Source organism: Kogia breviceps, chromosome 7, assembly GCF_026419965.1.
Source record: "Kogia breviceps isolate mKogBre1 chromosome 7, mKogBre1 haplotype 1, whole genome shotgun sequence".
Lineage (NCBI taxonomy): Eukaryota > Metazoa > Chordata > Mammalia > Artiodactyla > Physeteridae > Kogia > Kogia breviceps.
Genome location: NC_081316.1, coordinates 64,908,160 through 64,924,362, shown reverse-complemented (window position 1 = coordinate 64,924,362; position 16,203 = coordinate 64,908,160). Strand labels below are relative to the sequence as shown.

At 52.2% G+C, this 16,203-nt stretch overlaps 1 protein-coding gene across 1 annotated transcript in view; it reads left to right on the top strand.

Moving 5' to 3' along the window:
* UVRAG (UV radiation resistance associated) overlaps positions 1 to 16,203 on the top strand; it is a 383,943-nt gene that overhangs the window by 13,717 nt on the left and 354,023 nt on the right. The window contains 3 exon segments of the mRNA XM_059067816.2: positions 1,447 to 1,575; positions 14,967 to 15,171; positions 15,758 to 15,932. Of these exon segments, the coding sequence (XP_058923799.1) occupies positions 1,447 to 1,575; positions 14,967 to 15,171; positions 15,758 to 15,932 (509 nt within the window).

The window sequence follows — 16,203 nt, the reverse complement described above, 5'->3', positions numbered from 1 at the left end:
ACCCAGTATGTGCCATGCCCTGGGGATGCGGCTGTGCACCCTCGAGGTCTTGCCTGAAGTCGCATAGCGGGTGGAACCATGGTTTGCGCTGGGATCCGACTCTTCTGCCATGCTCCGTTAGACCAGGTGAAGGGGACAGGACTGATGTGTCTGCCTTGAGGCCTGGTGTTATTTACATGCCTCCCGAAAGTCAAAGTAATTGTTAACTTTCGGCAGATGAGGGTTGTGTCCCTTTCTAATCTCTGCTGTGACCTTGTTGAAATACAGATTTTGAAGAAACACAAGGGCTTGAGTGTAAGCCCTTACACCGCTCGCCCTCCCACTTCCGCAGTAGGCCAGGGTGAAAGGTCACGAGACCCTCAAGGACAAGACTGTGACTCAGCGGGGGGCCTGGCAGAGTGGGTCGGGTCGTGTGAAGGAATGTTTAACCAGCACACGGTAGGTGGGCACTCAGTGAAGATGTGCTGAGCAAAGGGCGTGCAGTTGGGGCTCAGCACATGTGGAGGTTTGAAGGGGGGCACTCCTCTGGTCCAGCTGCCGGAAGGAATGGGGTATGTCGGGAGCCTCGCCCATGCTCCTCCCCAGCGCTGCCTCTCCTGCAATCACCAGGCTTTCCGGTCCCTTTACCCAGTAGCCACTGGAGTCCAGGGCGTCATCCAGTCCAGGGCCACGGCCACAGAGCCAATTAACTGGGCACATCTTGTCCTAACTTATGGGCTTGGCACTTGCTTGGTAGCAAACAGAATTGCAGCCCTCAGTGTCCCGAAGCTCACTGGCCACTGGAAGCAGAGGTTCCTGGCTGGTTCCTCTCTGGGCTCCAAGCTTTGGGCACTGAGATGAAGCTCAAAGTGTGAATCCCTCTGAAGGTGGTATCGGTGGTGTTGGCGGTGGGGCAGGAGGGTTCAGCTCACTGGGAAAGGGTATTAGTCCTGGAGATACAGGGGTGGGGCGTGGGTCAAGGATTGGGGGTGCGCAAAGTACACCTGGAGGAAAAAAACATTGCAGGTTGGATGTTGGCCCTCTGTCCTTGGCCTCACAGACACAGAGAGCAAAGATTAAATATTTGTACTAGATCCAGATAAAGGATAAAGACAGGAGTTTGATTGGGGTGAAGGGGAGGGAAGAAAATTGGCAACTATGGCAAGCCTCCCCCTAGCCTCTTTGGATACCCTATTTGTTCTCCAAAATGACGCTTTGAGGGGGGACGTCATTCCCGTTGGGTATATATAGAAACTGGGGCGCAGGGAAGCGAAGCATGTGAACAGCCCAGAATTATCAATACAAAACTGTTGTGTGGCAGGGCTGGGATGTGAGCCCAGATCTGTCTGATATGTTGGTCAGTGCTCCTCTCATGTCTAGGAAGGTGTCTGTGGGAGGTAGCTTGGTGATGGGGACTCTGAGGCTGGAGGGAAGGGTGGACAGGCTGACACCTCTCTTCTGTCGCAGGCACTGGCTCCAGCATCCTCTCCGCCCTCCAGGACCTCTTCTCCATCACTTGGCTCAATAGTTCCAAGGTGGAAAAGCAGCTACAGGTCATCTCGGTACTCCAGTGGGTCCTGTCTTTCCTCGTGATGGGTAAGCCGGGGCTTAGAGGGTGAGGGCAGGCAGGGGCCACCTCCCCAACAGATGTTGGAGAGGTGAGGGGTAAAAGCACCCTCCCACCTACCACCTTTTGGGTCCCCGATCAAGTGCTCTACCCCAGGCATGCATGAGGACTCACCAAGATTCACTGGGAGGTGAATTTTATAGATAGCCCATCTCAGAGAAGGTAAGTAACTTGTCCAAAGTCACACAGATTTGGGTCCAGGTCTATAGGACCCCCAAAGCGTGTGCTGTTCCCACATGCTACCCTGCCTCCCAGCAGACATTTTCCCACAGGTATGTTGCTTTGCCTTAGGGTGGTGTGGTCCTGGGATTGAGTCCTGACTCCACCAGAAACAAGCTCTAGGACTTTACACAGGTTTCTTGAACTCCCTGAAAGGCAGTTTCCTCATTTTGAATGTGAGGAAAACGCTGTCTCACATGTCGCACGGGGCCAGGGCGTGGTGGGCCCCCAGTGTAGGGAGCTGCTGTTGGGAAGTGCCCTCAGATCCCCCTCCCAGGCCTCATCCACCCTCTGCTGAACGCAGTCCCCAGCTGCTTCCTGCAGCCCATTCAAGGCTTCTCCTTCTCTCTCTCAACACCTCCCACGTCAGTGCTTTGGTTGCTTCTCCTGCAGGTCCAGGTTGGTGTCCCCGTCCCCTGGGTTGCCATCCAGAAAGGGGTCACGGTACCGTAGGTTCTCCAGGAGAGGGAAAGGGCCCCTGGCCTGGGCCAGGCCCTGCTCTCCCAGCAGCCTCTCCCCTTCCCCAGGCCCCAGTGTCCTCAGCATAATAAGTGACTTCCCCAGCACCTCAGGGCAGACAAACCTGCTGCCGAGCATTGCAGAGTACATTCCAGAGCCTGTGAGTGAGTCTCTCAGGGCAGCCCTAAAATTAGGCGCAAAATTATATATGAAAGTATGTTCACATTTTTCTGGGGTGAAGGACAATCACTGTCCTCAGGTTTTTGCAGAGGCATATGGGCCTCAACAAGATAAAGAAACACTGGTCTAGGGAACAGAGCAAATTAAACTGGCTCCCTGAGGGCTCAAACCTCCAACTTGGCTTGCTTGGCCAGTTTTTAGAATCCCGGAGTAGAGAGCACCGTGTAACACCTCTATTTTCAGATGAGAAGCAGGGATCCAGTGAGGGAAGAGCCTAGCCCAGAATCACATGAGAAGGAAGTAATGGGACCAGAACAAGACCCCATGGACTCCAGCCTCCAGGCCCCTGCCTAGTCTGCTGTACCAGCTCCCTTAGTCCCCATTTGCACCCAGAAGCCACTACTATCCCACTGTCTTGGTGAGTCAGAGGTTGGCTGATGGGGAGCTGAGCAGCTGGTGGAACCCCAACCCGTGCAGCATGCGGCAGAGACTGGCCCCAAGCTGTAGGTTAATCGATCAAGCCTAACCACAGCCCAGAGACCGGCCCAGCATCTTCCCGAGCCCTTGTGTAGGTGGGAGCCAAGCCTGCTTGGATGGGCAGGTGCGCTGAGCTGCTGCTAATTATTGTCCTGAGCAGCCCTGGCCACTTGCTCTTGCTACCACCCAAATCTACTGGCAGGTGCTTGCCTGGAGTTGCAAAGGCTGCTGTGGCCCCATGGGCCTCCCTCTCGAACAAAGTGACTCTCCTCCATTTTTGTGCCACGGATCCCTCTGGTATTCTGTTAAAGACTATAAACCTTATTCAGAGTTTTTAAATGTGTACTACAAAGTACACTGGATTTCAAAGGAAATCAATGGTATTAAAATATAAATATGTACACATTAAGACATCGAATTCCACATATAGTGACACATTCTTTTTTGTTATTACGTTAAATAAAAAGATCTAGTGGCAGGCATAATCATTACTATAATTCTTTTTTTTTTTTTTTAGCTGCTTTGGGTCTTTGTTGCCACGTGCAGGCTTTCTCCAGTTGCGGCGAGCAGGGGCTACTCTTCATTGCGGTGCGCAGGCTTCTCATGGCAGTGGCTTGTCTTTGTTGCCGAGCATGGGCTCTAGGCATGCAGGCTTCAGTAGTTGTGGCTCACGGGCTCTAGAGCGCGGGCTCTAGAGCACAGGCTCAGTAGTTGTGGCGCACGAGCTTAGTTGCTCCGTGGCACGTGGGATCTTCCTGGACCAGGGACCGAACCTGTGTCCCCTGCATTGGCAGGCAGGTTCTTAACCACTGTGCCACCAGGGAAATCCCACTATAATTCTTTAGTGATGAGAATAAATGATTTTTCAAGATATCCCCAATTGCCATAAATGTGATAAGGAAACACTTTTGGTTTCTATTGGTGTCACTGCCTACAGGGGCTGCTGCTAAGACTACTGTGGTCTGGTACATTCATAAATGAAGGAAATATTAAATTTCTATAAGAGATGGGTGAAAATTAAGATGTTGGTTTTTTTCCCCCATCCAAGTCCATGGATCTCCAGGTTGGACACTTGTCTTTGTGTTAAGTCCTCTTCACACACTATCTCATGTCGTCCTCCCAATACCCTGTTGGAAATCGAGGCTCAGGGATGGGCCGTGGCCAGTGAGCAGCAGGGCCCCAGCTTCATAGAAGAGCATGTCCGTGCTCTTCCTGGGCTCCACTGCTGCATCCCTGCAGTGAGCAGCCATAGGCTGCCTGCTAACAGGCCTTGGAGAGCAGAGTTTTGAATCATGAGCTTGACCATGATGTGTGGGGTGGGGTGATTGTAAAGGTGGGTCCTGAACCTTCCACATGTGGAGCCAGAAGTTGTTTGCATCTCCTGGCCCCAGGGGGTTTGGTTCCTGCTGCAGCCGCATGACCTACAGGGATAGATCAGGGAGCCCACAGTTCAGAGGACCGGGATTAGACTCTGAGAAAGGCAGGTTGTTTGGTGGGTGTAATTCATTTTTGCTCAATAAACCTTGCCTGTGTTGGTTGCTAGGGCTGGAGACCTGGTTCCAGCTCCCAAGGAGCTCAGGGGCTGAAGGGCTGTCTGCTGGAAGGAGTCTAATGGGGGATGCAGATAACAATGAGACAGATGATAGGGGCTGTGGACACACAGGGGTGAGAGAGAGCGGGGCCCCCCAGCTGAGAAAGTCCAGAACTAGAATGCAGTCTCTGGACTCCCCATCTGTTCTCTTTCCTCCTCCCAGGCTGCCTTAGCACCAGAGTGAGGACAGTGGATAGGGACTCCCACCTTCTCAGAGAGCCCAGACATCTGGGCAGTGCAGCCTGGGGCTCTCCCCACTCTGATCCTGCTACCCCTCAGCCAGAGTTAGGCGTTTGATGACAGCTAGGTTTCCAGGCTGCTCAGACCTTAGCCTGAACCTCATGGCCCCGCCCAGGCCCACCTGGAGCATCCATCTAGCCACTGAAAGCGCTTGGATACCTATGGAGTCTAGGGGGCTTGTGACCCCTTTTCTAGGCCTAAGAATGGGGACCAGAGGCAAACGGCTCAACAATGTGAGTGACTCTGTAAGTGGTCTTAACTTAGTCATAGCCATTCACCAAGCTGCCTCAAGTACTTCACAGTTTGCCTTTAACAGGGCTTTACAGGCTGCAAATGCTTCCCTAGAGACTCACCTTCCCTATCTGTGACGTCACACTCCTAAGCTGGTCCTGAAAAACTGGACGCCTGGCCACTCTATGTTCACTGCCTCTCCCAAGATAGTTGTACCACTTTTAGCTACCTTGGGGAGAGGCTAGCTCGGAGGCTTAGAACAGGATTGCGTTGTGGATGACAGGGGACCACCATTTTCCTGCCCTTAGCCTCATGGAGTGTCTGTATCTGGCCCTTCCCTCTCCCTCGGGAAACCAGAGGAGGCTGAGCACGGTGGGAAGAAGAGAGCATGGAATCCAAAGCCAGGCAGCCCTAGAGCACCCGGGACTAGTGCAGCGCCCACCAGAGGGTGTGCCTACAACCAGGGTTGGCTTCCCTTCCTAGGCAGAGGAGGGGACGCTGGACGGAGGCCATGCTTCTCCCAAGCATGAGGACCTGTTGCCCCTGGTCCTGTGCTAAGTGACAGGGGACAAAGAAGATGTGGCCCCCCTAGTGTGGAGAATTCAGAGGTGAGAGGTCTGTGTGGGAGGATAGTATGATACTAGAGAACAGTTCCTGAGGTGAGGTCTGAGCTTAGCCTTGAAGGCTCGGTAAAAATTGGAAGGATAGAAGCTCTGATGAGGGCTTTCTGTGCCAGGTTATTAAACCTTATGGCCGGCAGGCCCAGAATAAAGGGACCACTGGAAGCTGGTCCCAGGGAGTCTTCAAGTGTCCTGCTGGGGGTTTTGAGAGAGGGACTGATGGGCTCTGGGCTTTGGCCTAGGACTGCCTGGTGCTTGGTTATATTGGAAGGGGGCCAGCCCTCCTCCTGGGGCAGGAATCCCACACTCTCCCAGGTCCCTCCAGTGGCAGTCTGGGGCTTCTAATTTTTAGTGAATCTCTAAAGCCTGGTGCAGATTTTGGACTTAATAGTCAGACTTGAGTTTGAATCCTGGCTCTGCCTCATTCCTGCTGGGTCACCTTGGTCAAGTTACCTTCCCCTAGAGCCTCAGTGTTCTCATCTCTAAAATGGGGTAACATATGGTCACCTTATCTTTGATAAAGGAGGGAAGGAAACACAGTGGAGAAAAGACAGCCTCTTCAATAAGTGGTGCTGGGAAAACTGGACAGCTACCTGTAGAAGTATGAAATTAGAACACTCCCTAACACCATACACAAAAATAAACTCAAAATGGGTTAAAGACCTAAATGTAAGGCCAGACACTATCAAACTCTTAGAGGAAAACATAGGCAGAACACTCTATGACATCAATCACAGCAAGATCCTTTTTGACCCATCTCCTAGAGAAATGGAAATAAAAACAAAAATAAACAAATGGGATCTAATGAAACTTAAAAGCTTTTGCACAGCAAAGGATACCATAAGCAAGACCAAAAGACAACCCTCAGAATGGGAGAAAATATTTGCAAATGAAGCAACTGACAAAGGATTAATCTCCAAAATTTATAAGCAACTCATGCAGCTCAATAACAAAAAAACAAACAACCCCCAAAAATGGGCAGAAGAACTAAATAGACATTTCTCCAAAGAAGATATACAGATAGCCAACAAACACATGAAAGAATGCTCAACCTCATTAATCATTAGAGAAATGCAAATCAAAACTACAATGAGATATCATCTCACACCGGTCAGATTGGCCATCATCAAAAACTCTAGAAACAATAAATGCTGGAGAGGGTGTGGAGAAAAGGGAACACTCTTGCACTGTTGGTGGGAATGTAAAATGATACAGCCACTATGGAGAACAGTATGGAAGTTCCTTAAAAAACTACAAATAGAACTACCATATGACCCAGCAATCCCACTACTGGGCATATACCCTGAGAAAACCATAATTCAAAAAGAGTCATAGGGCTTCCCTGGTGGCGCAGTGGTTGAGAATCCGCCTGCCGATGCAGGGGACGCGGGTTCGTGCCCCGGTCCGGGAAGATCCCACATGCCGCAGAGCGGCTGGGCCCGTGAGCCATGGCCGCTGAGCCTGCGCGTCCGGAGCCTACGCTCCGCAATGGGAGAGGCCACAACAGTGAGAGGCCCGCGTACCGCCAAAAAAAAAAAAAAAAGAGTCATGTACCAAAATGTTTATTGAAGCTCTATTTACGATAGCCAGGACATGGAAGCAACCTAAGTGTCCATCAACAGATGAATGGATAAGGAAGATGTGGCACATATATACAATGGACTATTACTCAGCCATAAAAAGAAATGAAACTGAGTTATATGTAATGAGGTGGATAGACCTGGAATCTGTCATACAGAGTGAAGTAAGTCAGAAGGATAAAAACAAATACCGTATGCTAACACATATATATGGAATCTAAAAAAAAAAATGTCATGAAGAGATTAGTGGTAGGATGGGAATAAAACACAGACCTACTAGAGCATGGACTTGAGGATATGGGGAGGGGGAAGGGTAAGCGGTGACGATGTGAGAGAGTGGCAGGGACATAGACACACTACCAAATGTAAATTAGATAGCTAGTGGGAAGCTGCAGCATAGCACAGGGAGTTCACCTCTGTGCTTTGTGACCACCTAGAGTGGTGGGATAGGGAGGGTGGGAGGGAGGGTGACACAAGAGGGAAGAATTATGGGAACATATGTATATGTATAACTGATTCACTTTGTTGTAAAGAGAAACTAACACACTATTGTAAAACAGTTATACTCCAATAAAGATGTTAAAAAATAAAAATAAAAAAAAAATAAAATGGGGTAAAAGTCACGTTGTCCCACACTTGAGACAGTGACTCAGCCCAAGTCCTAAGTCATAGAGGCACTTGGCAGGTCCCTCCCCTCGTCCACAGTCACTATGCTGGGCCCTCGGGTGGGGAGAACATGCCAGGAGGGGCAGAAAGAACAGCTCTAAGGACAGCTTCACAAGACATCCACCACCTCTGGCACTGCTGCCCAGACAACATGGAGCCCACATGCCCCTCGATGCCGGGACAGCCCATCAGAGCCTAGGAGATGAGGCTTGTGTCCCCGTGAGCCGGCTCCTCCCCTGTCCCCCTGCCCCGCCCCCCGCCGTGGCTGTGGGCCCCCTCTGCCCAGGGCCCCAGCTGTGCCTAGCTTAGTGCCATGGTAAACACTCAGTCACTTGGTGACCCCATGCCCAGAGGGGACTAAAGTCCACCCAGGGGGGACAGGCCTGACCGGGAGTCTTCTGCCTCCCCCCAGGAGTGGCCTGCAGCGTCATCCTCATGTACACGTTCTGCACCGATTGCTGGCTCATTTCTGTGCTCTACTTCACCTGGCTGGTGTTTGACTGGAACACTCCTAAGAAAGGTAAGAGCACAAGTTGCCCTGCCCCACCCCCTCACCCTTGGGACACCCCCTCCTGCACAAGCTGAAGTTCCTCTTCATGGGTGCTTCCCGTTTTTACTTAGCACCTACTATGTGAATAGCGTTGGGCTAAGCCAGGCTGTGGTTCTGGATGGGGGTGGAGAGGGGAGGTTAATAGTGGCTCTAAGGTCACATAGTGGTCCTCACAGGAGCTCACACTCAATCCAGGGTTTGCAAAACGTGAGGGAATGAACTTGGAAAGGGGCCCAGGGGGAGGGAGGAGGATGCTGCATAGGGCGCTGGTCACCTAGCTCAGGGGTTCACACTGGCTCTGCCTGAACATCACTCTCTCCCACTCCTACTCTTTCCCAACACTGTATTTTGTTCCCTGGAAGGTGGCAGGAGGTCACAGTGGGTCCGAAACTGGGCTGTGTGGCGCTACTTTCGAGACTACTTTCCCATCCAGGTAAAGACTTGTGGGTGTTATCTTGGGAGGGTGGGAATGGATGGGAAATCTGACTTCAAGCCTTAACCCACCCATGCACAGTGACCACATGTGCTGGGTTGAACTATGTGATATCGCCCACTATGAGCATCTGTTGATACTCTACCCCACTTTATGCAGGATTTGAGGCAATTTAGGATACGTATAATGCTATACCAGGTAAAAAGAAAAATCAGGACTTCAGGGAAAATATACAAGTATTTCACCCATAAGGGTCAACGGAGTTGCAGTGGTTGAGCTTCGTGGTCACCTCTGAGCTTCCTGGCAGCCAAGGCAAAAAGGGAAACATGATAGTTATTGGTCCTCATTTTGGGGAAGGAAGAAGTTTGTTCATTCCTTGGAGAAACAAGAGTTGTTCTAGCATTTGGATCTAAAAGATATTTCAGATACTGAGATATCCTGGGTGATGTAAGGAGCAGGTATAATAGCAGATATTATGGCCATTGCTTGTCTGCCTTTCAGTGAATATTAAAGTCATAACTTAAATCACTGCTGTGGCTTGGGTTCAATCCCTGGTCAGGAACTAAGATCCCACAAGCCACCAGGTACAACCAAAAAAAAAAAGGGAATGATTTATCAGGAGCAATACTACTAAGGTAGTCCAGGTTCATCTGGGCTGAACCAAGGGCAAGGATAGCAAAAGGTGTGAGGGGCTTTCTTTCCTTCTGAAGCTCTTACAGAAATATCACTTCCCTCAGTCAGTCATGGGTAGGTCACTGGGGGTCCTGGCCATGGGAATTAGGGCCAAAAAATGCGGTGGGCACTGAATGGAGAGTGATACCCTAATTGTAGAAGTGCTTGGGGAAGGCTTCTGGAGGCACTGCTGCTGGACCTCCATCCTGAAGCTAAGCACTGAAGGGGCAGGGAAAACAATGAGAGCACCTGAGTTTGAGAAGAAGCCTGTGATGTGGCAGATGGTGAGGAGGTGGAGCAGAGAGGGAGGATCTCCATTTATTGGGAAGCTTCTAGGAGCCAGCACTTTTCCCTAAGGGGTCTGTCCTTTAACTCTCACAGTACCCTGTAATGCAGGTATTAATTTTAATCCCATTTTTACAGAAGAGGAAACTGAAGGTCAGAGAGTAGCACAGCAGAATGAGGCTAATAGGGGGTTGAGCCAAGATTCCAGTTGCTGTCTTGCCTCAAAGTCTGGGTTCTTCCCACCACAGCATGCTGCATCCCTATGCAGCAGAGCTGTAGGCAATAAGCTTGGACAAATCCTCAGGCTTCCCTCAGGCTTGGAGGACGGAGGCAGGAAAAGCAGTGCAGTCTGACCCTGGATGAAGCCAGGGTGCAGTCTCCCCCATGTGAAGCTGGTTTAGACCAAGTTGATCTCTGGGTTTCCTTCCTCCTGCATCCCTGGCTGCTCTGGGTCCCCCACACTGGTCATCTGAGCACCTGCCTTCTCTGGGGCCAAACTCAAGGTCCTGACAAGATAAAAAGTGGCTTGGTCTGGCTTTCAGTTACATTCTATCAGACCCCCTGCCGGTGCTCTGCAAGCTAGGTTGGCAGGGCAGAGGCATCTGGGCCCTGGTGCATGTTGGTGACGCTGGTGGATTGTGGGTAACTCTGGCAGAATCCTGAAGGTTTTCCCTTCAGGGGAAAGACCTGCCTAGCCAGCTCACTCAGCACCCCAGCCCCGGCACACCCTAGCTGCTGAGGTAACCCAGCAGAAAGCGGTGGGGTTTGAAAGTGGAGGCAGCGTGTGTGCATGAGGAAGTGTGCATGACGCAGGGTGGTGTATGTTTGCTGTTGTGAGTCAGCAACTGAGACTTCCTGGCATGCTGCCTGGGGGAGGTGGCCAGGCAACCCTACATTTCTCTGCTGCACTCACAGGACCAGCTCCCTCTGTCCATTCCAGCCTGAGCCTAGTTTTCCCAGGACCTTTGGGGTCAGGATTCCTGCTCCTCCCTTTCCTTGATCCCATCTCTCTGGCTGCAAGGAATCCAAGGCTGTTGTTGCTGGGAGGATGTTGCATCATAGGACCCAACCCTCTCATTTTGGAGGTGAGGAAACTGAGTCCCAAAGAGGGGCAAGGATTGGTCCCAATTGCACAGCGACTCCACACCAAGGCTAGTACTAGAATCCAGGCCCCAGGTTCTTTCCCACTGGATCCCTACTGCCCGTTTCTCTGCGAAAGATCCAATCCCAGATTTCTGCACTGTATTGAACCCCACTCCGTGGGTCTTCCTCCCTCTGCTTTGCTGTTGGAGACCTGGGTTGAGGTCCTGCCCTGTCACTTTACTCACTGGCCAGCACTGTTGCTCCCCGTGTACTGCTGGGCCCCTGCAGGGCGTGGGGACACAGAAGAGTCAGCCCTGGTCCCTGCCCTTGTCTGGGCTCACCCTCTAATGGATCTTGCTAGATTCTGTCACTTTCTGCCCATGGGACCGTGGGCATGCTTTCTCAAGCTCACTGAGCCTCATTACCCTCATCTATAAAATGGAGCTGCTCATATGATAAAAAGTGGTAAATTATGGTTGGATGTGAGGGATTATGTACTCTTTCTCTCTGCTAGGGCCCTTACCTTGGGGGCCAGGCCCTAGAGTGGCCTGCCCCTCAGGAAACCTCTTCAAGGCCAATAGCTCCCCCCATCCAGAACAGGATGACCTGATGACCGTTGGTCAGTGCTGGGATAGACAGGTACCTTTCCCCACTGATCTCTGCGCTTCCCGAAGAACCAAAACAAAACCCCGTGTCCCTTATCTCACGGGAGATAAGACAACTGGGAATTGGAGCCACATGACACATGTGAGCTGGCCCTGGGAGCCCCTAGGCACCAGGACCAAAGCCAAGCTGGGCCTGAGGCATTATGCCTCAACCTGGGCTCTGCTCTTGCCTGCTGGTTGACCTTGGCCAAGCCCCTGCCCCTTGGGGCCTCAGGCTCCTCTTCTGTGCATGGAGGGTTTGGCCTTAGTGACCTGATGTCAGGGCTGATGCTCTGTAGAGTCGTGTATGACCCTCCTGTCCCACCCCCCTTTCCCAGCCTCTTGCCAATGGTTGGGTAATGATTTCTAACTGTGCCTACCCACCCCTCCCCACTCCCTTATTGATGAAGCTCTTTGTTCTTTGCCACCAGAGCAGCTCAGCTGGCCCAGAGAGCATCCCTTCTCCCAACAGAGGTGGGGCTCATGTGTTAACAGCAGCCACCAGGACCACCAGCTACCTGGAAGAGGAGTGGGTGGTGCCCGGGTCACCTCTCCTCAAGAGGTGGGCAGGATCTTTGGAGAAGAGACTAGGAAACACTCTCTGAGCTTACAGTCACCTATCTATCTGTCCATCTGCCTCATTTCACAGATGGACCTACTAAGGCCCAGAGAGGAGGGACTGTCCCAAGGTCACAAAGCAAGTCAGTAGCAGGGCTGGTATAGAAACCAAGGCTGTGTCTACTTCAGGACCTGTGTTCTCATTCCTTTGTTCCCCTGCCGTGGTGCCCCGCTGTGTAAGCTTAGGCAAGTCTTTGTTCCCCTCTGGTTCTGAGTTTCCTCCTCTGTATGGTGCCAGGCTGGGACAAGGCTATCTGAACACCCTACCTGCCCAGAGAGGCAGGGTTGGAGGGGCGACTTGCCAGGAATGTGTCCCAGGCTCATGTCAGCCAGCAGGCCTGACCTGGGCAACCCCTTGGGCTGAGACTTTGCCATGGGTAAACAGTCAGGGGACACGAGAGCAGGTATGTCAACAGAGCCTTCATCAGCAGTGTCCTCCCTCCTCCCTCCTGAATGGACACTCTGTCCACCCATGGCGACAGGAGTGTGGCATGAAGACAGATCAAAGCCATATCAGAGGCCCGTACTTTTCTGGGTGCTGCACCAAGGACCATTAACCTGCACTGTGCCCCACGGCACCTCATTTAACCAATGTCCCACCAGATAGAGGCTTGGGGGAGGGAGGAAATGATTTAAAGAGCTAGCTAGGGTTCCGTCAGGTGGCCCATCTGTATCCCAGGTCCAGGGAAAAGCACAGCTGGGTGGCCTAGTCTAGAGGTGGAGGATGGTTTACTGTGACCTCCGGGGAAGCAGCAACTCCTTTCTCTAGGTCTTAGTCTCTACCTTGTAATCAAAGGAATGGCCCAGATCAGGGGTCTTCCACCCCATTCTGTGCTGGGGGCTCCCAGGCCCAGCCATCAGCTCAGGAGCAAGTTTCCAGTGTGGTACTGGCTGCCTCCACTCTCACCTCAGTGCCTCCCTCGCCCCTGGAAACCGGCACAGGGTGCTTTTTCCTTCTGGCTTTCCCGAGAGCTAATGCGGTAGGGCAGACCTGCTCTCTGCGGCAAAACCTCAGAACAACCACTTCTTGAAGCTCGTGTAAAGCTGGGCTTCCCCCACATCACTGGCCGTGGATTCAGCTGCTGCTGTTCCCCGTTTATGGGGTGGGCAGCGAAGGATTACTTGGGGTTTTGAGCAGCTTTAATCTGCTCGCCAAAGACAAAATGGGAGAAAGAGTACAAATGCCCCAAGCAACAGGGTACAACACAGGGGGTCTTTCTCACAGTTGCACGTACTGGCAGCTACAGAGCCGGGAGGGGTGCCAGCCACCCTCACTCCCATTCCTTCTGGCCTCCATCACCTGAAGATTCAGATTTCAGTTTCCCGGAGGCCAACCACTAGCACCCCACCCCCCCAAACCGAGCGCGAGGTTCTTCCCTCAGTCTGGGAGTTCCCAAATCTGGAGTCATAGAAAACCCAGGCTCTTGACATTCTGCTGGTGGCCAGGGGCTCTGCTCCAGCTGGCACCAGCGCAGGGCAGGGGCAACCTTGAAGCACTGCAGGTGGGAATGTCATCAGTGCCACTTCTCCAGAGGCAGGGCAGCCCACCGGACCAAAACGGTCATACCCTTTGACCCGGGAACTGTCTTTCTTGATGTTTGTGTCAAGAATGCAAGCAGACATGAGGACAAAACTAAGGTATTTATGGAAGCATTATTTCTGAGGGAAATTTTAGAACCTTTTAAAGGCCCATCAGTCAGGGTTTGATTACAATTCTATTCCATGTAGCATAGCTGTGAGAAGACATGTTACTGAGGGATTTTGATAAGGAAAAATAGCTATGATATGCTTGGGAGGTAATTAGTTAAAAATCATATCAACCATATGACCTCAGTTTTGTGGTTTTTAAAAAAGAACATGGGTCTATTTGAGTAGAAAAAAAGCTCAACATGTCAAGGTGGTTTATCTGGATGGAGGTATGACAGGTGCTTTGGATTTTCTTCCTACTTTCCCATATTTTTAAAATTCTCTGATTATTCATTAGTCTTCTAATCCTCAAAAAAAGTGATGTTTTTCTGAACAAGATGCCAGTCCTCTCCATCCCTCTCAGCACCCTCCACCCCATCATGTTTCCTATAATACTGGGTCGGTGCCTCTTGCTGCTCAGGGTTTAGGGAAACTTTGCACCATCAAACCCACCGTCCAAGCCACCAGTCCCAGGGCAGGAAGCCAATCATCCTTTAGAACATCCAGGACAGCTTTGTTGATAGCACCACAGGTGAGCTACTCCAGCTGTACAGCTGAGCTCCCCTGCCCCCAGTGTGGCTGGCACCAGGGCTGTGGCTTGTCCTTCAGCTTCCTGCATCAGAGCCTGAGCTGAATCTGGCTTCCTGGAAGGAGGTTTCCATTCAGGCCAGCTGCACTGTCCCTTCTCTGGCCAAAGAAAGGGACTTGGACTTTATGCCAATGGAAGCTGGACATTCCTTTTTATCTGAGAGTGACAGGAGTTGCACTGGGGTTTTAGAGCAATCACTCTGGCTGTGGTGAGGAAGATGGACCCGGAGTGGGGGAATGCAGGAGGCTGGCAGAGTACAATTAAGAGGACCTGGTGTGTTTGGCTGGAGAAATAAGGGGAATGAGGGAGAAAGTTTCCCACCCCCTTCCCAGGGACTCGAAGTCCAAATGGTGACTTCCAAGTACCCGGCACTGAGCCCCCAGTGATGAGAGTCTGAGGTCGGAGGAGAGAGTCAGTCCAGTCCTTCAGGCCCAGGCTTCCAGGGGCCAGGGCACACCTAGTGCCTCCTCTACCTCTGGGTGTGCCCCAGTACTCCTCTCCTGGCCAGCTTCCTCTGACCTGAGGTCTTCCCTGCAGCTGGTGAAGACACACAACCTGCTGACCACCAGGAACTACATCTTTGGATACCACCCCCATGGCATCATGGGCCTGGGTGCCTTCTGCAACTTCAGCACGGAGGCCACAGAAGTGAGCAAGAAGTTCCCCGGCATAAGGCCCTACCTGGCTACGCTGGCTGGCAACTTCCGGATTCCAGTGCTGCGGGAGTACCTGATGTCTGGAGGTGAGAATCCACCTCTGTGTGCCCCTGCCCGAGTCACTCCATTGGCCAGGAAGCCAACCCACCGTGCCCTGGTGCCTGGTCCTGTGTTGGAGATGTGGCCTGCTGAGGCACAGTGGGTCAGGTCTGAGTGGGAGAGCTGTTCATACAATCTTCAGGGTTCAACTAGGATAACATCTTCCCTAGGAAGCCTTCTCTGACCCCTTTTCTGGGTATCCCCAGCCCCTGTGCTGCCCTTTGCATGACTTAATCATCATCCATGACTCTCATTGTCCACCCACCTTGATCCCCACCAGCCTGACTTACTGGGATTCCCTAGCACCTGGCACCAGCATGACACAGTTAGGACCTCAGGGAACATTTGCCAAATGAATGCATTCCCTAAACAACCTTGTGTCATTGTCCCCACTTTACAGATAAGTAAGCTGAGGCTCAGAAAAAAGAATGGCTTATGTGGGGCCATACTTCCAAGTGGCTGGGTTAGGTCTGGGACCCAGGTCCACGGCTCTGTCTATATTTGACCATGTGCAGGCGTTAGGGAGTGCATCCATGGGCAGCCCTGATTGTGTGTCCCCCCTCCACTCCCCAGGCATCTGCCCTGTGAACCGGGACACCATAGACTACTTGCTTTCAAAGAATGGGAGCGGCAATGCCATCATCATCGTGGTGGGGGGCGCGGCCGAGTCCCTGAGCTCCATGCCCGGCAAGAACGCAGTCACCCTGCGCAATCGCAAGGGCTTTGTGAAACTGGCCCTGCGCCATGGGTGAGTGCCTCCCAGAACACGTGTGTGCACACACATGCGCACACCCCGCAACAGCTCTGCACAGCCCAGGGCAGCAGCTCCTTGCCTCCTGAAGGCAGAACCCAGACCCCAGGAAGGCAGAGAAAGGGGTTAGCTATCCTGTGGGGAAGGGGAGGTTGGATCCCAGAGGTTCAGGCCAGAGTTGCCCAAGCTCAGGCTGGGCGGCCGAGTGGGCAAAGATGCAGCCTGAGTCTTCTGGGCCCTGGCAGGTGGGCTGAGAGGCCAGCCAAGC